The sequence below is a fragment of the Hordeum vulgare genome, chromosome 3H (assembly GCF_904849725.1).
Source record: "Hordeum vulgare subsp. vulgare chromosome 3H, MorexV3_pseudomolecules_assembly, whole genome shotgun sequence".
Lineage (NCBI taxonomy): Eukaryota > Viridiplantae > Streptophyta > Magnoliopsida > Poales > Poaceae > Hordeum > Hordeum vulgare.
Window position 1 is genome coordinate 555,161,212 of NC_058520.1, and position 23,608 is coordinate 555,184,819.

At 43.8% G+C, this 23,608-nt stretch overlaps 1 protein-coding gene across 1 annotated transcript; it reads left to right on the forward strand.

Annotated features, from left to right (window-relative positions):
* Nucleotides 1-19,357: 19,357 nt before the first annotated feature.
* On the forward strand, nt 19,358-20,535 carry LOC123440575 (protein G1-like7). Its single transcript, XM_045117139.1, has one exon. It carries the CDS (start codon nt 19,608-19,610, stop codon nt 20,244-20,246), a length of 639 nt encoding a protein of 212 aa, XP_044973074.1. The 5' UTR covers nt 19,358-19,607; the 3' UTR covers nt 20,247-20,535.
* The last annotated feature ends 3,073 nt before the right edge of the window (nt 20,536-23,608 follow it).

Genomic DNA, 23,608 nt, shown 5'->3' on the forward strand with positions numbered 1-23,608 from the left:
AAAATAGCTTCTGCTCCATAAACCAGGAAAAATGGTGTGCAGCATATGGATCTATTTGGGGTAGTTTGTATGCTCCAAAGTACCGAGGGGAGTTCTTTGACCCAACAACATGGTGTTGGCTCCAGAGGGACCATGAGCCGGGGTTTGATCCCACCTAATATTTGTTGGTAGCCCGCTCTACCTGTCTGTTAGATTGTGGATGTGCCATCGATGCAAGGTCAAGCCTGATATGTTCTCGTTATCAAAATTCCTCCATAGCTCCCTTAGAAACATTTGTGCAATTATCTGTGATGATGGTGTGTGGATATCCATAACGATTAATCATTTTTTTCAATAATTTTACTGCAGTGTGAACATCACATTTACTGATTGGCTCTGCTTCAGCCCGCTTGGTGAATTTATCCACTGCAACCAAGAGATGCGTCTTTTTATCGGACGACATTTTGAAAGGACCCACCATATCAAGCCCCCAGACTACAAATGGCCAAGTAATTGGAATCATCCGCAACTCTTGAGTTGGCACATGAGCTTGTCTTGCAAATTTTTGGCAACCATCACACTTTCGCACAATGTCTTCTACGTCAGTGTGAGCGGTAAGCCAATAAAAACCATGATGATAGGCCTTGGCGACCAAACACCTTGAGCCAACATGATGACCACAATCTCCAGCGTGGATCTCATTAAAGATTTCTCAGCCTTCGGCAGGAGAAACACATAGTTGAAATACGCGAGTGACGCTTCTATGATGTAACTCGCCATTAACTATTGTCATGGACTTGCAACGTTTGATAGTTTGCGGGGCAATGATTTCCTCATCAGCGAACTTCCCTCGGGTTTAATAAGCCAAATAAGGTATAGTACAATCAGCGATTTCATGTAGAGCCGCTACAGGCTGTGCCTTGATACGTCTCCAACGTATCTATAATATTTGATGGTTCCATGCTATTATCTTGTCAAACTTTGGATGTTTTGTATGCCTCTTATATATATATTTTGGGACTAACTTATTAACTCAGTCCCAAGTGCGAGTTCTTGTTTTTTCGTGTTTTTGAACCTTTTCAGATAAGAATATTAAACGGAGTCGAAATGGAATAAAACCTCCGAAAAGATTTTTTCCGGAACAGAACATACGCAGGAAGCTTGAGAACCAAGGCAGAGGGCACCACGGGAGGCCACAAGCCCCCTAGGCGCGGCCAAGGGGGCCACGCCTAGCAGGCTTGTGGGCCCCCTGTGCCTCCTCTGCCCTACTTCTTCCGCCTATAAATCCCCGAAAAATCCAAAACTACGAGAGAGATCCACAAAAATACTTTTCCGCCGCCGCAAGCTTCTGTCTCCGCAAGATCCCATATGGGCACGTTCTGGTGCCCTGCCGGAGGGGGGATTCGGATACGGAGGGCTTCTTCATGAACACCATTGCCTCTCTGATGATGCGTGAGTAGTTCACCATAGACCTTCGGGTCCATAGCTAGTAGCTAGATGGCTTCTTCTCTCTCTTGGATCTTCAATACAAAGTTCTCCATGATCTTCATGGAGATCTATACAATGTAATCTTCTTTTTGCGGTGTGTTTGTCGAGATCCGATGAATTGTGGATTTATGATCAGATTATCTACGAATCTTATTTGAGTTTCTTCTGATCTCTTATATGCATGATTTCATATCCTTGTAATTCTCTTTGAGTTGTGGGTTTTGTTTGGCCAACTTGATCTATGATTCTTGCAATGGGAGAAGTGCTTGGTTTTGGGCGCATACCGTGTCTGAACTCTTGCACTTATCTCTTGCCGGGGAGCATCAAGTGAAGCTTATCCAAGTAAGTGTCGCAAACTCATCTCTTGCACTTACTTTTTTGCCTCTCGTTTTCCTCTCCCCCACTTCTGAAAAACAAAAAATTACGAAAATATTTGCCTTTTTCGTTCGCCCTTTTCTTTCGCTTGCCTTCTGTTCGCTTGTGTGTTTGTCTGCTTGCTGAACTCACCATGACTGAAAACACCAAACTTTCTAACTTCCCGAATACAAATAATAATGATTTTATTAGTACTCTGATTGCTCTCGCCACTAGTGCGGAATCATATGAAATCAATGCTGCTTTGCTGAATCTTGTTATGAAAGAGCAATTCTCTGGCCTTCCTAGTGAAGATGTTGCATCCCATCTTAATACCTTCATTGAGTTATGCGATATGCAAAAGAAGAAAGATGTGGATAATGATGTGATTAAATTGAAGCTATTTCCGTTCTCATTGCGAGATCGAGCAAAAACTTGGTTTTCATCTTTGCCAAAAATAGTATTGATTCTTGGAACAAGTGCAAAGATGCTTATATATCCAAGTATTTTCCGCACGCTAAGATTATCTCTCTCCGTAATGATATCATGAATTTTAAGCAACTTGATCATGAACATGTTGCACAATCTTGGGAGAGAATGAAATTGATGATTAGAAATTGTCCCGCTCATGGCTTGAGTCTTTGGATGATTATACAAATCGTCTACGTTGGTTTGAATTTTGCTTCTAGAAATATCTTGGACTCCGCCTCCGGTGGAACTTTCATGGAAATCACATTAGGAGAAGCCACAAAACTCCTAGACAATATCATGACAAACTATTCTCAGTGGCACACTGAAAGGTCACCTACTAGTAAAAAAGTACACGCTATAGAAGAAATTAACTCGTTGAGTGCTAAGATGGATGAGTTAATGAAATTGTTTGCTAGTAAAGGTGCTCCTATAGATCCAAATGATATGCCCTTGTCTTCCTTGATTGAGAGTAGCAATGAAAGCTTGGATGTTAATTTTGTTGGTAGGAATAATTTTGGCAACAACAATGCTTTTAGAGGAAACTATATTCCTAGGTCTTTCCCTAGTAATCCCTCTAATAACTTTGGCAAATCCTACAACAATGCTCATGGAAATTACAATAAATTACCCTATGATCTAGAGAGTAATATTAAAGAGTTTATCAACTCGCAAAAGATTTTCAATGCGTCCATAGAAGAAAAACTACTCAAAATTGATGACTTGGCTAGGAGCGTTTATAGAATGTATCTTGATATTGATGCTTTGAAAGTTATATGTGCTCCTCCCAAGATCAATATGGATGAAACTTTGAAAGCTATGTGTGTTTCCATGAATGAGAGTAAAGAAAGAACCGCCCAAATTCGTGCTAGACATGAATGGCTTAAAAAGGCGTGTTCTCGTGATGAGAATCACGAAGATCTTAAAGTGCTTGGTGTGACTCCCATTTAATCCTTGTTTTCAAGTGTCAAACCTAATGATGATGGGGCTGGATATGAACCCACCTTGGTTGAAAAATGCCCCAATGATTCGGAGTCTATCTATCTTGATGCTAAAAGCATTGAAAGTGGAGTAGAGGATATCAAAACTTTGAGTAGTAATGAAACTACTACTTTGGATTTCAAGGAATTCAATTATGATAGTTGCTCTTTGATTTAATGTATTTCCTTGATGCAATCCATGCTAAACTCTCCACACGCTTATAGCCAAAACAAGGCCTTTACCGATCATATCGTCGATGCTATGATAAAATGTCTTGAAGAGAAACTTGAATTGGAAGTTTCTATTCCTAGAAAAATTCATGATGAGTGGGAACCTACTATCAAAATCAAGATCAAAAACTATGAATGAAATGCTTTGTGTGATTTGGGTGCTAGTGTTTCCGCGATTCCAAAGTCTTTATGTGATGTTCTAGGCTTTAATGAGATTGATGAGTGTTCTCTTAATTTGCATCTTGCGGATTCTATTGTTAAGAAACCCATGGGAAGGATCAATGATGTTCTTATTATTGCAAATAGGAACTATGTACCCGTGGATTTCATTATGCTTGATATTGATTGCAATTCCACATGCATGTCCTATCATTCTTGGTAGACCTTTCCTAAGGACTATTGGTGATGTTATCGATATGAAGGAAGGGGATATTAGATTTCAATTTCCATTAAAGAAGGGCATGGAAAATTTTCCTAGAAAGAAAATAAGATTGCCTTATGAATCAATGATGAGGGCTACTTATGGTTTGAGTACCAAAGACGACGATACGTGATTCTATCACCTTATGCCTAGCTAAGGGCGTTAAACAATAGCGCTTGTTGGGAGGCAACCAATGAATTTATCTTTACTTTTTTGCTTTCTGTTTTGTTGCGTACACACCATCATAATTATGTTATGATTGTTTATTTTGTGTTTATTTTTGTGTTTGAGCCAAGCAAAACCTTTATGACTAGTTTGGTGATGGTTGTTTGATCATGCTGGAAAAAGACACAAGCTTTTTTCTCACGAAATTATTTTTCATTTTTATCCAGAAAGAGCTTTTGAGTTGATTCTTTTTGATGATGGTTTATATGCCAATTGCCCAAACTGTCGTAATTGTTCAGAATTTTTGAGGTACCAGAAGTATACAAAGTATACATATTGCTACAGACCAGTCTGTTTTTGACAGATTCTGTTGTTGTTGTGTTGATTGCTTATTTTGATGAAATTATGGATAGTATCGGGGGGGGGAGGTATTAGCCATGTAAAACTGAGAATACAGTAATCTAACACCAATATAAATAGAAATCCAGCTTGCTACAGTACCTAAAGAGGTGGTAGTTTGTTTTCTTGTGCTAATGATATCACGAGTTTCTGTTTAAGTTTTGTGTTGTGAAGTTTTCAAGTTTTGGGTGATGTTCTCATGGACAAAGGGATAAAGAGTGGAAAGAGCTCAAGCTTGGGGATGCCCAAGGCATCCCAAGCCAAATTCAAGGACACCAAAAAGCCTAAGCTTGGGGATGCCCCGGGAAGGCATCCCCTCTTTCGTCTTCAATCCATCGGTAACATTACTTGGAGCTATATTTTTATTCACCACATGATATGTGTTTTGCTTGGAGCGTCGTGTATTATAAGAGTCTTTTCATTTTGTTGTGTCACAATCATCCTTGATGCACACCTTTTTAGAGAGACATGCACTCATCGTGAATTTGCTAGAATACTCATTGAGCTTCGCTTATATCTTTTGAGTTAGGAAATTTAGTTCACATGTGCTTCACTTATATCTTTTGAGCTAGATAAATTTGCTCTAAGTGCTTCACTTAGATCTTTTAGAGCACGGCGGTGTCATATTTTGGAGAAATAAGAACTCTCGATCTTCACGTATATCTTTTTGAGAGTGCTCTCTCTAAGTAACTTGGTAGTTGGCTTGTGCTATGAAAGTAGTCCCAAAGGTGATAGGCACCCAAAGAGGATACAATAAAACTTCCATATTCATGTGCATTGATTAGAAAGAGAAGTTTGATTCCTCTCAAATAGTTTTGGGACATGGATTTGGTAATATTAAGAGTTATGTTAGTAGGGTGTTGTGAATCTAGAAATACTCGTGTTGAAGTTAGTGATTCCCGTAACATGCATGTATGGTGAACCGCTATGTTAGGAAGTCGGAGCATAATTGATTTATTGATTGTCATCCTTCGTGTTGCGGTCGGGATCGCGCGATGGTTAACACCTACCAACCCTTCCCCTAGGAGTATGCATATAGCACTTTGTTTCGATTACTAATAAAAACGTTCGCAATAAGTATGTGAGTTCTTCATGACTAATGTGAGTCCACGGTATAGATGCACTTTCACCTTCCACCATTGCTAGCATCTCTAGTGCCGCGCAACTTTCGCCGGTGCACAAACCCACCATATGCCTTCCTCAAAACAGCCATCATACCTACCTACTATGGCATTTTCATAGCCATTCCGAGATATATTGCCATGCAACTCCCATCGTTCCATCTCATGACATGTGTCATCACTATCATATTGCCATTGCTTGATCGTAAGATAGCTAGCGAGATGTTTCAACGTCATACGCCAAGCTAGATCGTTGCACATCCCGGTACACTGCCGGAGGCATTTCCTATAGAGTCCTTGTCATTCTAAGCATTGAGTTGTGAGTAAATTAAAGTGTTATGATCATCATTATTAGAGCATTGTCCCCTATGAGGAAATAACAAAAATGCCAAAGTTGCCCACAAAAAAAAGGAGAGAGAGATATGGAAAGAGGCCAAAGTGCCCAAACAAAAAAAGAGAGAAAAAGAGAGAAGGGACAATGCTACTATCTTTTTCCACACTTGTTCTTCATAATAGCACCATGTTCTTCATGATTGAGAGTCTCTTGTTTTGTCACCACCATATGCTAGTGGGAATCTTCATTATATAACTTGGCTTGTATATTCCAATGATGGGCTTCCTCAAAATTGCCCTAGGTCTTCGTGAGCAAGCAAGTTGGATGCACACCCACTAGTTCCCCTTTTGAGCTTTCACATACTTATAGATCTAAGTGCATCCATTGCATGGTAATCCCTACTCTTTCACATTGATATCTATTGCTGGGCATCTCCATAGCCCTTTGATACGCCGAGTCGATGTGGCCATCTCCTCCTTTTTGTCTCACAACCTCCACCACACTCTATTCCACCTATAGTGCTATATCCATGGCTCACGCTCATGTATTGCGTGAGAGTTGAAAAAGGTTTGAGCAAGTAAGAGTGCGAAAACAATTACTTGGCCAATACCGGGGTTGTGCATGATTTAAATTCATTGTGTGGGGATGATGGAGCATAGCCAGACTATATGATTTTGTAGGGATAACTTTCTTTGGCCTTGTTATTTCAAAAGTTCATGATTACCTTGCTAGTTTGCTTGAAGTATTATTGTTTTCATGTCAATAGCAAACTATTGTTTTGAATCTTACGGATCTGAAGAGACATGTCACATGAAAGAAGTTACAAAGGACAAATATGCAAGGTAGCATTCCACATCAAAAATTCAGTCTTTATCACTTCCCTACTCGAGAACGAGCAGGAGTTAAGCTTGGGGATGCTTGATACATCGCCAACGTATCTATAATTTTTTATGGTTCCATGCTATTAACTTGTCAAACTTTGGATGTTTTGTATGCATTTTATATCTTTTTTTTGGGATTAACTTATTAACTCAGTGCCAAGTACCAGTTCCTGTTTTTCCGTGTTTTTGACCCTTTTCAGAGGAGAATATTAAACGGAGTCCAAACGGAATAAAACCTCCGAAAAGATTTTTTCCGGAACAGAACATACGCAGGAAGCTTGAGAACCAAGGCAGAGGGCACCAGGGGAGGCCATAAGCCCCCTAGGCGCAGCCAGGGGGGCCGCGCCTAGCAGACTTGTGGGCCCCCTGTGGCTCCTCTGCCCTACTTCTTCCGCCTATAAATCACCGAAAAATCCAAAAATCCAAAACTACGAGAGAGATCCACAAAAATACTTTTCCGCCGCCGCAAGCTTCTCTCTCCGCAAGATCCCATATGGGCACGTTCTGGTGCCCTGCCGGAGGGGGGATTCGGATACGGAGGGCTTGTTCATCAACACCATTGCCTCTCTGATGATGCGTGAGTAGTTCACCATAGACCTTCGGGTCCATAGCTAGTAGCTAGATGGCTTCTTCTCTCTCTTGGATCTTCAATACAAAGTTCTCCATGATCTTCATGGAGATCTATACAATGTAATCTTCTTTTTGCGGTGTGTTTGTCGAGATCCGATGAATTGTGGATTTATGATCAGATTATCTACGAATCTTATTTGAGTTTTCTTCTGATCTCTTATATGCATGATTTCATATCCTTTAATTCTCTTTGAGTTGTGGGTTTTGTTTGGCCAACTTGATCTATGATTCTTGCAATGGGAGAAGTGCTTGGTTTTGGGCGCATACCGTGCGATGACCTCACCTAGTGACAGAAGGGGTAGCGAGGCACACATTGTGTTGTTGCCATCAAGGGTAAAAAGATGGGGGTTATATCTATTGCATGAATTTATCCCTCTACATCATGTCATCTTGCTTAAGCCGTTACTCTATTCGTCATGAAATCAATACACTAGATGCATGCTGGATAGCGGTCGATGTGTGGAGTAATAGTAGTAGATGCAGAAAGTATCGGTCTACTTGTCTCGGACGTGATGCCTATATGTATGATCATTGCCTTAGATATCATCATGACTTTGCGCGGTTCTATCAATTGCTCAAGAGTAATTCGTTCACCCACCGTAATATTTGCTATTTTGAGAGAATCCTCTAGTGAACACTATGGCCCTTGGGTCTACTTAACATCATATTTTCAGCCCTACACTTTTACTTTGTTGCACTTTCCACCTTCAGATCTCACCTTGCAATCAATCGTGAAGCGGTTGACAACCCCTTTGTAGCGTGGGGTGCAAGTTTGCTATTTTTGCGCAGGTACATTGGTACCTCATCTTGATACTCCTACTGGATTGATACCTTGGTTCTCAAACTGAGGGAAATACTTACTGCTACTGTGCTGCATCGCCCTTTCCTCTTCAAGGGAAAAAACCAACGCAAGCTCAAGAGGTAGCATGCCTCGGGGTCTCAGATAGATATGTCCTCCTATTGTGGCAGTTTAACTTAAGGATCATGTGGCACATTAAGAAAAACGTTGGGCGTTACCGGCTTACACTGAGATCCAAGTCAAGACAAGGCATCGGCAGCTTCGTTGAGTCGGTGATCAATGTGATCAACTTGATAACCCTGAAAACGACCTGCAATCACTGTGACTTCTTATCGGTAAGCCGCCATTAGATGGTCCTTGGAGTCCCAAGTCCCTCATACTTGTTGAGCCACCAAGTCCGAGTCGCCCAAACATGTGACCCGGGTGAGGTTCATCTCCTTGCCCATGTGTAGCCCATGAAGGAGAGATTCATACTCAGCTGCATTGTTAGTGCAAGGAAACATGAGGCGTAAGACATAACAAAATTTGTCACCTCGTGGGGAAGATAAAATAACTTTAGCCCCGAGCCTTCTAGCTATCTTGACCCATCAAAGTGTATTGTCCAGTATGTGTTATCTGGCTTTTCTTCGGGGACTTGTAACTCAGTGCAATCGTTAATAAAGTCCACCAGAGCTTGAGATTTGATGGCAATCTGAGGCACATACTTCACCTGGTGTGGTCCGAGCTCGATTTTGAATGATATCTCTATTTTGGCAATCCGGCATGTGGACTCTCTATTTTGGATGATATCTCCCAAAGGAGTTGAACTGACCACGATGATTGGATGTTCCTTTAAATTGATAAGGCCAAAATTTGCTGACATAATATACATGCCTTTGCACTAGATATTATTTTCCTGCCTCCTTGCGCTCAATGAAAACTGCTACACTCACCATTTTATTATTTGTGGAGATTTGTAGGAGTATAGGCTCTTTGTCAATGGGGGTGGCTAAGAAGGGTGGCTCAACCATCTGTTTCTTAAGTGCTTCAAACTCATCATTGGCAGCATTTGTCCAAACAAAATTATCAGTCTTTTTTAGCAGCTGATAAAGAGGAATCACCTTCTCTCCAAGGCGTCTTATAAATCGGCTCAAAGGCACAATACGACCCGCCATACACTGGACGTCATTGATGTTTTCCGGCTTAAAAAGAGAGGTTACTGCTTTGATTTTCTCTGGGTTAGCCTCGATTCCACGCCCCGAGACCAAGAAACCCAGCAACTTGCCAGGAGGCACTCCAAAGACACAATTGTCTGGGTTAAGCTTCATCATGTATATACGAAGGTTGTCAAATGTTTCCTTGAGGTCATCCAACAAGGTTTCCTTCTACTCAGATTTAACCAGAATATCATTGGCATAAGCATGAACATTGCACCCAATCTGGTTGTATAAACAGTTCTGAACACACCGCTGATAAGTAGTCACCGTGCTCTTAAGCTCAAAGGGCATAGAGACATAGCAAAAAGCACCAAAGGGGGTGATTAAATTCGTCTTTTCTTGATCCTCAACAACCATCTTGATCTGATGATAGCCAGAGTAAGCATCCAAGAAGCACATGCGCTCACATCTAGCTGCGGAATCAATTATTTAGTCAATGTGAGGAACATCAAACGGGTTTTTGGGGAAATATTTTTTGAGATGCATGTAATCAACACACGTACATCAAGTGCCATTCTTCTTTAGAACAAGCACTAGATTTGCAAGCCACTCTGGGTGAAATACTTCAACAATGAAGCCAACAGCTAGGAGTCGAGTGCTACTTCTTGAGCTTGCATTGGTTTTCCCTTGAAGTGGAAAGGTGATGCAGCAAAGTAGATTAGTATTTCTCTCGGTTTGTTGAGAACCAAGGTATCAATCCAGTAGGAGGAACAAACAATGCCCCAATCTTTGCACCTACACAAATAGTCAAACACTTGCACCCAACGCTAAAAAGGGGTTGTCAATCCCTTCACAGTTATTTGCAAGGATGAGATCTGATAGAGATAGATATAAAAGATTGCTAAAACAAAAATTAAAATAGTAAATAAATGTAAGTAATATATTTTTGGTATTTTTGGTTTATAGATCTGAAAGTATAATATGAAAAATAGACCCGGGGGCCATAGGTTTCACTAGATGCTTCTCTCATGAAGGAAAATAACACGATGGGTAAACAAATTAATGCCGAGCAATTGATAGAAAAGCGAATAATTATGAAGATATCCAAGGTAATGATTATGCATATAGGCATCATGTCCATGTCAAGTAGACCGAAACGATTATGCATCTACTACTGTTACTCCACACATCGACTGACTCTCGCTTGCATCTAGAGTATTAAGTTCATGAAGAACATAGTAACGCATTAGGTAAGATGGCATGATGTAGAGGGACAAACTCAAGCAATATAATGAAAACCCCATCTTTTTATCCTTGATGGCAACAATGCAATACGTGCCTCGCTACCCCTACTTTGTCATTGGGTGAGGACACCACAAGATTGAACCCAAAACTAAGCACTTCTCCCATTGCAAGAATTACCAATCTAGTTGGCCAAACCAAAATAATAACTCAAAGAGACTTGCTAAGATATGAAATCATGCATATAAGAATTCAGAGAAGATTCAAATAATATTCATTGATAATCTGAACATAAACCCACAATTCATCGGATCTCGAGAAACACACTGCAAGAGCATTACATATGATAGATCTCCATGAAGATCATGAAGAACATGGTATTGAAGAACAAAGAGAGAGAAGAATCCATCTAGCTACTAGGTATGGACCCTTAGGTCTGTGGTGAACTACTCACGCATCATCGAAGGGGCAATGGAGTTGATGTAGATGCCCTCCGTGATCGATTCCCCCTCCGACAGATTACTGTAAAAGGCTCTCAGATTGGATCTCATAGGAACAGAGGCTCCCGGCGGCGGAAAAGTATTTTTTGTTGCTATCTTTGGTATTGGGGGAATATTTGGGAACTTATAGGAGGAGGATTAGGGTTAGGAGACCTGCACGGGACCCACAAGCCAGGGGCGCGCCCCACCCCTAGGGCGCGCCCTACAGGCTTGTCGTCTTCCGGCAGGCCTCCTGCCCCCTCTCCAAGTTTAGCAGGTTTCTTCTGGTCCAAGAAAAATTATTCCGGAGATTTTATTCTGTTTAGAGTCCATTTAATATTCCTTATCTGCAATACTCAAAACAAGGAAAAAACATAAACTGACACTAGGCTCTAGATGAATAGGTTAGTCCCAAAAATAATATAAAATAGCATATTAGTGCATATAAAACATCTAAAACAGATAATATAATAGCATGGAACAATAAAAAATTGTAGATACGTTGGAGACATATCACCGGGCTAGTTCTTCGCCAATAGAATTTTGCCTCTCCTCGTTAAAATGTCAAAGTAATTGTCGAATAGGTTTCATCTTAGGATCGACACTAAGGTGGTGCTAAGCGAGTTCCCTCGGTACTCGAGGCATGGGAGAAGGTGTACATGCAAAGATGTCCCAATTCTCACAGATAAATTTGATAAGCGCACTTTCCTATTTGGGATCCATGCCTATCCCAATAGTGAACTACTCGGAAAAATCATCAGGAGTAAAGTCAACCTGCTTAGTATCCTCGGCTCGCTTGAATTCCAAGGCGGGTTGAGATTCTGTGGTCGGCTTCTTAAGAGAAGTTATATGGCCATGTCAACATTGGTTGTGTAGAATTTGAACTCCTCCACTGCACAGGTTGATTCGGCATATGGTGCATCTCCTTCCTCACATTCGTGAGAGATCTTTCGACTCCCATGCACAGTGATGGTACGGTTCTTCCATGGCACTTTAAGCTTGACATAAATATAGCAAAATCGAGCCATAAATTGAGCATAAGCTAGTCGCCCAAAAAGAGCATGATACGGGCTCTTAATTTTGACCACCTCAAAGATCATAGATTCACATCTGTAGTTAAACTTCGAGCCAAATGCAACATCAAGCTTGATCTGACCAATTGGGTATGCTGATTTACCAGGAACGATTCCATGAAAAATTGTGTAGGATGGGCACAACTTATTCTGAGAAAGATCCATGCGTCGGAAAGTGTCATAGTACAAAATGTTAATGTTGCTTCCTCCATCCATGAGAACCTTGTTGAGAGTATAACCACCAACTTGAGGAGCCACCACCAAAGCAAGACCACCTGGATTATCAACCCGAGGGGGATTATCCTCTGTGTTGCACGTGATTGGATATTCAGACCAGATCAAATACCTAGGAGTTGTTGGCTCGACCATATTGATGGTCCTATGTTTGATCTTACGCTCCCGTCAGCAAGTACTAGTGGTGAACACGTGATGTTGCCCATTATTTAACTACTTGGGGTTGCTTTGAAAACTGGCTTTGGTGTTATGGTGTTGATTTCCTTGTCCCCGAGCGTTGCTGCCCATCGTCATTATTGCCACGATGTCTGTAACCAGCACCCGAGTAGCTGGACCCATGAGATCTTGGACCTCCTAAGCCCCCAGATGAGCCGGCTCGAGAGCCGCCGGGATGACCCGGATTTCCGCCACCATTGCCTCCTTGAAAGTTTTCAAAGGCTTGGTTCCGGAACTCCTCATGAAGTGTTAATTCTCCCATGAATGAGTGGATGGCTTATTTGGGTAACTATGTTTGGGACAAGGGCCTTTGAGTGCTTCCTCATATTTGCGCAGCATATTCCCATTATAGGTCCTGCCAGAATTGTTGTTTTGTCTCTAATATTTAAAACCAGTATAGGTATTAGCAACACAATCTGACCCGCCGTCAGGATGCTTGCGTTTTCCACCATTGTCCAGATTGTTATGGTTTCCGTGATGCCCACAATTATGTTGCTGATGACCTTTGCTATTGGCATACTTCTTCCCTTTGCCAGATTTGTCATCATCTGAGACGGTATCTTTTGTGTTGTCTCGCTCAGCATACCTAGTGTGGACATCCATGAGGTCTCCCATATCATTAACCTTCCGCTTGAGGCGTCCAAGCTTCTAAACAAGTGGTTGGAAGTGGCATTTTTTCTCGCAAATCAAAACAGCCTGGGAATCCATGATACTGTTCAACGAGTGGATGATCCCCGCAACCCAACGTGTCCAATGATGAGAAGATTCATCCGTCCATTGAAGCAGTGTTGTAAATCGACAATCGTCATTGAACGCTTACAATCCATGGCTAACTTATGACTTCCGATCCACGTTGTTGGCTCAAGATCAACTGTGCAATTAGGAACCTTCCGAGGACCGTTAAAATATTTAGGCATACGCTCGCCACGAAGAGCCGGAGCAAGGCAAGGAACTCCAATCGTCTTGCTACTTAGACCCTCCGTTGAGGAGACAAGCCGAGTTGCACAAGGAGGCACTTGACACGCTACCGCTGCTACTTCTGCTTCTCATAAAGCCCGAGCCGCATTTACAATTGCTTGGGCATCTGAAACCTCATGCCGGGTTGGATAATTACGGGGTTGTTGTCTGTGACCACTGCTTGATACTGCTGGGGAATTGTGTCGGCTCTTGCTATGACTTGCCTAAGGCATAGAATGAACCCGGTCATGACTATAAGAATATTGTGCCGCTTGGGTGATAACTGTTTTTAGCATATCGATGGCATTCCTCGCTTCGACTTCAATCGAGGTATTTCATGTGATTGTTAGTGCTTAAAGATTACGAGTCGGCTCCAGCATGTTATCCACCGGGTTTGAAAAGTGACTCGTCAGCGTATGAAACTGCTGAGTCAGCGATTGAGCCGCCGACTGTTGATCTGTCTAGCGCTGATAGATTGGCTGACAAGGTTGATTCTCCCTAGGTTTTCCAGTCCGTGGGGTGCGTTGCGGAGTGTCAAAAAGGCGTGTCTGTTCTAGAATGGAGGGAAACCGGCTCTCGTGCCTCCTGCGATGAACTGCCTCCGAGGCATCTCGATGAAGACCTAGTTGTTAGGCTTCTTCCTTTAATAGTCCAGTCTCACTACAAATATGAGCTTGCAACTCTACCATATGAATATTCTCAGCATCAATCTCCTCCTGAGTCTTGGTCATCTCGGCATGAAGTTTAGTCAACTCCATATTCCGCTCCTCCTTATTTTTTGGGTTCACTTGTGCCTCCAAGAGTTTTGTCATCTCTTCCATCACATCCTCCATAGCTTGAGTCGGTGTTTAGCTCGACCGGGTGGCCCCTAAGGCTGGTGTTGACCTACCAGGGCCGTTGGTTTCTCCTTCTACAATGGAATTATGAGCCGCAATGGTGCCTGACATGTAGACGGTGGCTTGACTTGGCGGCTCGGGGGGACTCCAGATCATCGGGACAACCCTCAAGCCCGCCATTAAATAGTGGACAGGTCGACTCGGTTCGCCATCAGTGTTTACGAGAATATCCCTGTTGGCTTCAGAGAAATGTGGAAGCTTAATCCCCTGGGTGAAGCCAACAAAGATGTGCTTGTGTCCGTCTTGAGCATGACCGGGTTGCTTGTGCCGAGCCGGCTCGACGATGTCGGTGCAGATGTCTGGCTCGGGGCCTAAAGTGTCTATCTTGCCAATGAACACATGGATCTCGTCGAAGGGAAACCGGTATCCGTACTCGATTGAGCCGGCCTCGAGACCCCAGTCTGAGTCGTCGATGTAGAGCTTACCACCACGACTCTTGGTCATCTCCCCGATCGTGTATCCGTCGATCCATGGGAGAGCTCCCTTCAAGAACTCAACACCATCGCGCGTTGGCTCCATGATGGGCGCCAATGTCGTGGTTTTGTCACGGTAGATGTCCTCGTGAAAGGACTTAGGTGTGAGGCCATCCCAACTAGGTGGCGGCTTGAACGGGGTTGATTGGGAACAAGAGACGCGAGATTACCCAAGTTCGGCCCCTCCGATGGATGTAAAAGCCTACGTCCTACTTTGGTGTTTATTGATGATGATCTCGATTAATAGGGTGCCCAATGGCTAACCTAGCTCTCAAGGATTTATAACTTGTCCTCCCTATCTTGGGGCTCACTTTTATATATACAAGTGGAGGCCCTGAGATTACAACAGAGTTCGGGCCATATTACAACCCGTGTCTTATTCTACTTCTTACTAACTTGTGCAAGAGAGAATCTTCACGTCCTCCCTCATGAGCTGGCCCACCAAGCGATGTGCCACAAGCCGGCCTCCTAATGAGACACCTCCTAGGCTTTTGCGTCTAAGGACCTCCTTCCCAAGTCATAGCCTGGGCAGGTTACCTCCTCGGTGGGTCAACCCGTGTGGTATCCCCAACAAGACCCGAAGTCAAGGCTTCAGGGTTTCCGGTATCATCGGATGATGCTAAGAACCCAGTGAGGACCAGATCGCCTTGGGCATCGGCGACGTAATCTAGGTCACCGAACTTGATTCTCTGACCCGGGGTGAACCCGACGATCTAGCCAATGTGACCAGCCGCCTCGACATGCAGAACAAAGCTACCGAACGAGGCGAGCTGGTCGGGGATGACGATGTCCCTAGTGCCGATGTCATCGCTGGTGACCAAGCAAGCCACCCATCTTTCTGGCGATCCTATAGTGGAACTCTCAATGAAAGCACCAATGTCCGTGTCAAAACCGCCGAATCTCGGGTAGGGGGTCCTGAACAGTGGATCTTGGATCTATGGGTAACAAGAGACAAGGGAGAAGGTATTTATCCAGGTTCGACCCCTCTTGATGGAGGTAAAACCCTATGTCATGCTCTTGTTTATACTGATTATGGAGTATCGAATACAGAGTTGATCTACCTCGAGATCGTATGTTGTGGTCTAAAACCTTAGCAGTAATGATCTTAATGTACCTTACGGACTAAAGCCCTCTGGTTTATATAGATACCAGGGGTACTAGGGTTAGACAATGTTGGTTATGCCAAGGAGTAACATGCTGATATTACCATATTAACTTGGAGCGTACACCAAGGCTTTGGAAGAATCTGTTCCAGATATAGCATCATCTTGTAATTCGGCCTTCAATGATAATCATAGGATGACCCATGAGTCAGGCCCATAAAAATAGGTCAGCGGCCCGAGGATCCCTTAGTCTCGGACTCCCTCACTTATCTGTCAGAATCTTTGAATGTCAAACTGATGAAACGATTATCGTCGTAAAAAATGATCTTAGGCGACAAATCGTCCTATTGTAGGTGCTAGTTTTGGCCTTCACCAAATGGCCATTCATGACGAGTTTGGGTTCGTAACCTAAGACATGATCTTGCTTGACTAAAAAATTGGTACCATCAAGATTTTATTTTTGTTATTGTGCTTCGATGAAGGCGGGGTGACGGTGAAAACAGCCACCATACCATATTCGATGATGAAAATCGGTTTTAGGTGGCACAAGTGCACCTTCACAAAATAACCTCAATTTTTCTGTGAAACTAATACCCTATTTTTAGGAGGATGAGGAAGCATCATATCTGTGAACACCTTTGCCAATGGTGGAAAAACAACTACATCTCTGAAGTCACACAACGTTTACCACAGTGTTTCCCCAGGTAGTCATATGTATATGTCCGCAAGGATGGGAGGACGAGGGGTGTTGCAAGGGCCAGCGAGGCGGCAGGTGCAAAGCACACCTATGAGGGATGAAATTCTTCCCTAGTTTTTGTCACCTCCAAGACTCCATTAACACCGAGAAGGGGAAGGAACACTTGTGAGTAAAGAAGGCACTTGCGCCCACAACACACGGGTTGACCGCTTTTTTCCTTAAGCTCGGGGTTCTAGAAACATGGGACGTGTACGCATCCACCTATGGACGAGGTGCATATGAAGAGCGCCCTGGTGCGCGGGGGTGGAGGGGGTCCAGGCGTTTCCTTTTCTAGCATAGGTGAAGCGAGGTGTGTGAATCTTTTTCAGTTAAGGGTGTGTTGTACAACGTTATCGCGTCAATATATAACTATAAGTACATACTTACTTATAAATATAAGTTCGTATAGAACTACAAATACTATATGCTTATTGGCTAGACACGTCTATATACAAATATAAATACACACTTACTAGCTTGACGTGTTCGTATATAATTATAAATACACATTTGCTAGATAGACGCCTTGGTATACAACTATAAATATATTATTTATACGCAAACTAATCTGTGGTTGGATGACTAGAGGGACAATGATGTCCTCAGCCCATCAAAGTTCATGTCCTAATGTTTTCATTATCCGTGATATCGGTTCATTCTCTTAAAAGTCTTTACCTATTAATAAAGCATCTATTGCTTCTGTAGTACGTCATTAAAAATGCTCCTAAAGTTGGCATAAATTACCCACCATGCCACTTATAAGCTAGAAAAAACGATTCGGTTTTTCCATCACAAGTCGTTGCGTCATTTGTTTGGTTAAAAAAGGCCAAACCCAAGATGGTCCACAAGACAGCTGTATCCTGATGGCTCGGACCCTGCCAGTTTCAGACCCAAGTTCGAATCCTGTGGTTGCACTTTTTTGGCTTATTTTTTTTCCTTTTTTGTTTACTTTCTCTTCTCTGGATATTAAGGAGCAGTTTCAGAAATTATAACAAGGAAGGAAATAAATTGTCTTTTTTGTTTACTTTCTCTTCTATAAGGCTGATTCAAATAATATACGTACAAAATCAAAGAGTCCCACATTGCTACGTTCAAACCAAACTTCGTAATGTCATCGTGGCCAGATGTAGCAAAATACAACAGTAATTTCTTCTCTGACTCCCAAGTATATATGATGCTTTGTACCGTCGCGTGGATTAACTAATGCTCAGATACAGTGCTGGGATTGGAGATTATGAATTTAGTAGTGTACATTGTACACACATTGGGAAATGGTGCAGGCCACCTACACAATGACAGATGTCACACTGGAGCAGCGGCGACTGCTCTAACTGTCGTCCATCTTCGACAGCCCAATTCGGTCTGAATCCATCTCCGTGAAGTTCGGCGCCGCGAAGAAACAATGAAGGTGCATATGTGCAGGTGCTAATATAGATCAACTACATACACATACATATTATCAGTCATCACAGTATAAATCAACAACATAATTTAATCTTTTAAAGTGGTAATTAGTTTACATAGTGGACAAATTATTTACGTTTAAATTATTAAGGGTTTTTAAATAACTTTAACATGAACTTCAAGTCTATATTTGATAAAAGATGCTCAAAATAGAAAATAGTTGCAACATAATTTCAAATATAATTTTGTATTATTTGGAAGAAGCATCACAGCCACGAAAATTAGCCGAGGAGGTTTGAGAACGAGCTCACATGGCAAATATGTCGGCCAGCTTGGCCAGTGCACAACTTGAACGCTGCAGCAAGGTCGAGCTAGCAGCTAGGCTTAGTCGCAAGGAGCGTTCAGAAGGTTTTGCCGGAGGGGTTCCGGCTGAAGAGGCATGTGACGGAGGAGTTGAATATTGCATATGCATACCATGAATTTACCAGCCTGGAGAATGGAGAGATCTTCAAATGGTTCGATTCCCATATGGATCACAAGATTTGAAGGCGCATCATTTCTAGATGGCCAGCTTGATGTCGGATTCATGGAGTGTTGCTGGTTTTCAGAGGATGCACCATTAAGATTCATCGGAGGTGGAAAGAAAGCATTATATTCTTATCCTCAAAGCTTGTAGTTTAACATACCCACTTATGAAATACGGTTTCTCATAGGGTCATGTTTTCCTTTGCTATTGTGTTTACTGCAGTATTTGTGTCACAAGCAAATGGGTGAATTGCCCTCATTGTTGTTACTGTTGTAACTCATCCCACATAAATTAAAACTTTAAAAGAAACTCCTTCCGTCCAAAAATAGATGCCTTACATTTAACATTATAATTAACATTTATTAAAGTTAATGCCGCATAATTACAAAAACAAGTAGGTTTTGCATTTTTTTTTTCTAGCCCGGTGCAACGCACGTGCATTTGTATGTACTAGTACTCATTTAAATAGAGTGTGTGTTTATAAAGATGAATGTATGCATGCTTATATGAACACTTGCGACCGTGTAAAAGAAAATACACGAGCTACAGGGAGCTAGATACCTGCACCAGGTATACTTCGCATAGGTATGCACCCCTATACGGCCCGAATTGTTCCGGCACGGGGCTGGGGTCACTGCGCTTGAATGGACCATCATCCTCACGCGCGCCTCCGCTCCATTTCAGTAGTAACACATTCACCTCCCCCCTCGGCTCCCCGTCGCTCTCTCCTCTCCTCCGCGCTCACATCCCTTTCCAACGTCCCATCTCCATCCACCCCAAGATATCCTTTAACCCCTCCGGGTGCGCGTCCACTGATCACTCACTCACCGGATCGCGCGCCGGTCGAGCTAGCTTTGCTCGCTCCCGCGGACGCTGTTCAACATGGATTCCTCCGGCCCCGGCACGTCATCCTCCGCCGTCGTCGGCGGCGGCGCGCCGGACGTTGCGCCGAAGCCGCCTGCGCAGCTGAGCCGGTACGAGTCGCAGAAGCGCCGGGACTGGAACACGTTCCTGCAGTACCTGCGGAACCACAAGCCGCCGCTGACACTGGCGCGGTGCAGCGGCGCACACGTGATCGAGTTCCTCAGGTACCTGGACCAGTTCGGCAAGACCAAGGTGCACGCCGTCGGCTGCGCCTACTACGGCCAGCCCAGCCCACCGGGGCCATGCCCGTGCCCGCTGCGCCAGGCGTGGGGGTCCCTTGACGCGCTCATCGGCCGCCTGCGCGCGGCCTACGAGGAGAGCGGCGGCGCGCCGGAGTCCAACCCCTTCGCCGCGCGGGCCGTCCGGATCTACCTGCGCGAGGTGCGCGACTCGCACGCCAAGGCGCGCGGGATCCCGCACGAGAAGAAGAAACGGAAGCGCGCGCCGCAGGCCGCCGAGGCATCTGGTTCTTCGGCTGGCACCGCAGCAGTCTTCGGCAGGGACGTCGAGGGTAGCGCCGGCGATGGTGCTCTCGCTGCGTCCGCCGCGCAGGCTGGAGCTAGAGACGGTGGCAGCACTGCACCGAGCATCCCTTGAGTATAGTAGACTTGCAAACCTTGTCTATTAGTTTGTTTACCGTGCCAGGCATAGGCATAGCAAGATTTGAGATTTCCCTTTGGTATGCTTTGTTGCCTATATTACCTCTAAAATTTTCTATCCCATTTTCAGATTAATTAGGTTAATAATAAGTACTCCTATTACATGGCGTTGTAGTAGTAGTAGTGTTCTAGGGGAAGTGAATTGATTGGCACATCTAATTGTTCATTGTCCCATATATATCCTGGTAATTTAAGAAATTGAGATTTGTGGTCATATATATTACTTACTTCCTATGCTACCTACGTCTCAGCGTGATCGAGTACTGCATTTCTCTTATTAGGGCTGTTGAATTTTTGCTAATACATGTAGCAAACTGTGATCGGTGCACTCACTCATACATCCATTGCAAGTTAATAATCAATTCTTGCACATGATAATATTTCTAGTATACCGTTGGAAGCGTTTGTTGCTTAATTTGCAGAAGCACTTGTAATTTCTATTTTTCTCCTAGCTGCCACTGGAGTAGATCGCTAGGGAAGAATGGACAATGTGCAAAGGAAAAGAGAGGGGTACAGCGCGCAGAAGCTAGGCCAGCCTGCATTGATGGCAGTACGCGATCACTCACTGGCACACATGCGCGCAACAGTTCCCGGACGGCCTTCTTCCCCAACCGGCCAATCTCTTGCTCTGACATACCCTCCTCCTCCATTTGACCATGCCCTACATGCCACGGGCCGCACAGCTGCAGGAACCTTTCTCAGACAGAGACCAGAGAGAGAGAGAGGGGGGTTTGTAACGGCGAGGGAGATGAACAGTTCTTGCGGTTTTTAATGGCGAGAGGGAGCTGCATGAATAGTGCTTGCGGTTTGAGAGGGTGGGAGGGAGAGATTTAGGGCTAGGCATGCACGCGCGAGGGGATTTGTCCGGAGAGGCCTTAAATAGAAAAGAGCGGGGGAGGGGGAGGAGATAGCTGCACTGGTCCCCGGCCGGAGGATCGGATGGGACTGTAGGATACGGAGGCACGCACGGCAGCCGCAGATCGAGTACCTCACTCTCTGACCACACGTGCACTGCTCTTCAGTCTTCAGTGCCGTCGTCCTCTCTCTTATCGCTCCTTGATTTGGGCTGGCCATCCTCTCTCACAGGTGCGCGCACGCGTGCACCTGCTCGATTCTGCATGCATGGGCACTGCCCCATGCCAGTCGGCTTGATATCCATGCTGCTGTGATCAGATCAACTCTCTCTCTGCCTCTCGCTCATCCGCTTCCTTTTCCACTTTAATTGCATCTGTTAGTGCAAAACCATGGCCAGCACACGGGGAGCAGACAGGTAATTAAGCACCATTAGCGATCCACACCGTTCTCCCTGACAGTAGGATTCTTTCCTGGTAGATCTACCCAAGTAACTGTAGCTGCTTTCTGAGGAAGAAGATGAACAGTAGCTACCCCTTAGCAATGTAACTAGCAAATTAGCATTAGCCTTTGAAGCTCCCTTTCGCAGCAAAGGGTGGCGGGTGGGCCACGCGACGGCGATGCTTTGCTCTCATGTCCACACTGACCGCAGTACTTGGCCTGTGACTGTGAGCAAAGAGCAAAGCCATGCAATGAATCCCTTCCTTTGTCCTTTGCACGCACAGGGCCCCTCCTCCCTTCTTCCCTCACCCACCCAACGGGGGCCGTACGTCTCTCTCTCTCGTCTCCCTCGCTGCGCCACTGTAGCGAGGCTGTTCATGCATGCCTTGCCGGCCGCCTCCCATGGCCACAGATACCCACCGTCTTCTTTTCTTTTCTTCCCCTTTTTTCTCGTGCTGCCGCCACCGTGAACGACGGTCGCGGTCTGCTCCTCCTTGAATTAATTCTTTCCTGATAGATGGATCACATGCGGCCTGTGCTTGTACGAGAGCTTTCAACCCACAGAAAAATGTCAGGTCTTGTCTGGAATTATTGTGCGCGTATATATACAGGTCACTGCCTTGCCTTGCCCGTATATATGGGTAGACAAGGGCTTAACTTCTGGTGCTCTTATTGGAATCCTAATTAATTTCCTGAAATCAGCTGTACTCACCTTACCTGTGTCGTGCCTGTCCATCCACAGTAGTATGTATGTACACGCAAAATCGCTCTACCTGCTGCATCATGCGTGTCAATGGATGTGTGCATATGCAGAGGCCGGAGGGTCTTTCCTCCTTTTCTAAAAAGAAAAAGATGTGTTCATCTTCTAATGCAGATGCCGGGAAAATCCTTCTTTCCGGAAAAAAATAAGGTAATGCACGTTAATGGAGGTAATCCTTGTCCAATTACTGTCGACCTTATAGTTTATAGTAATCTCAATTATAGCTGGCGTGTTGAGTGTGTTCAACCCATTATAATCATGGAATGCGATGTCTGACTAATTAACCATTTTCTTTGATACGGGGGAATTTTCTTTTCAGTGACAGGCATCTTGGATTCTCCATCAATGATGATTGTGTTATGATTTTGATACCTTTGGTTAGGCAACAGAAAAGTCTTTGAACTGTAAAAGCCACCATTTATCCACATATCCATCATATCAACCTTTGTTTAAAATTGTTAACTAGATCTCGGTTTGCTATCTAAAATATTGAGCAACATAAGTTAGTCTGTTGTCACTGTATTTGCTGTCATGTCCATAGGTTGATCTCACAACTACTGTTGTTTCTTTTCACTCGCTAATTAAGTTATCCATTTAGACGCAGTACTGTTGGTTGCTCTGTTACATGCAATACAAGTCACGGACCACACATATACTACTTGCTTAATATATACGCCCGGTAAATGCAGGGCTTGGTGGTATGCTTCGATATGCAATATCTTCTTCTCTTCACTCTTCTGATCTTTGCTGTGTAGTCTAATAAGTTAATCTGCTTGTGTGTATGTGTGAACGCAGATGCTTTTGCACACGAAATCAAGAATAAAATATAGTATATGTACTGATGTGCCCAATCGAGCAGAAAAGCACAAGCATTTTTCCTGTTCCTAAAGCTGAGGCAAGCAAACTGACCCTACACCTATCATGATGCTCCTCGATCTATCAATTTATTAGTATGGTTTTGTGGTTGCCAGGCAAGTAGAATTTTGGGTTGGTTAGCCTTTGCTGTTAAACTATAATCCATTTGTTGTTGGCATATGCATGCGGTTGGCGGAATATCTTTCCCAAATCTGGCCCAAATATGTATATAGATGGTAGATCGTCCTTCTTGTTTTAATGCTTGATTGGTCATCAAATCATAGTTCGTACTACATCTCACTTACTCTTTGTCACATCAACATATGTTTACTCAATTCCTTCTCCTCTTGTTTGTATTCATAGCCATGACAGTGTAAGCCATCTCAGAAATA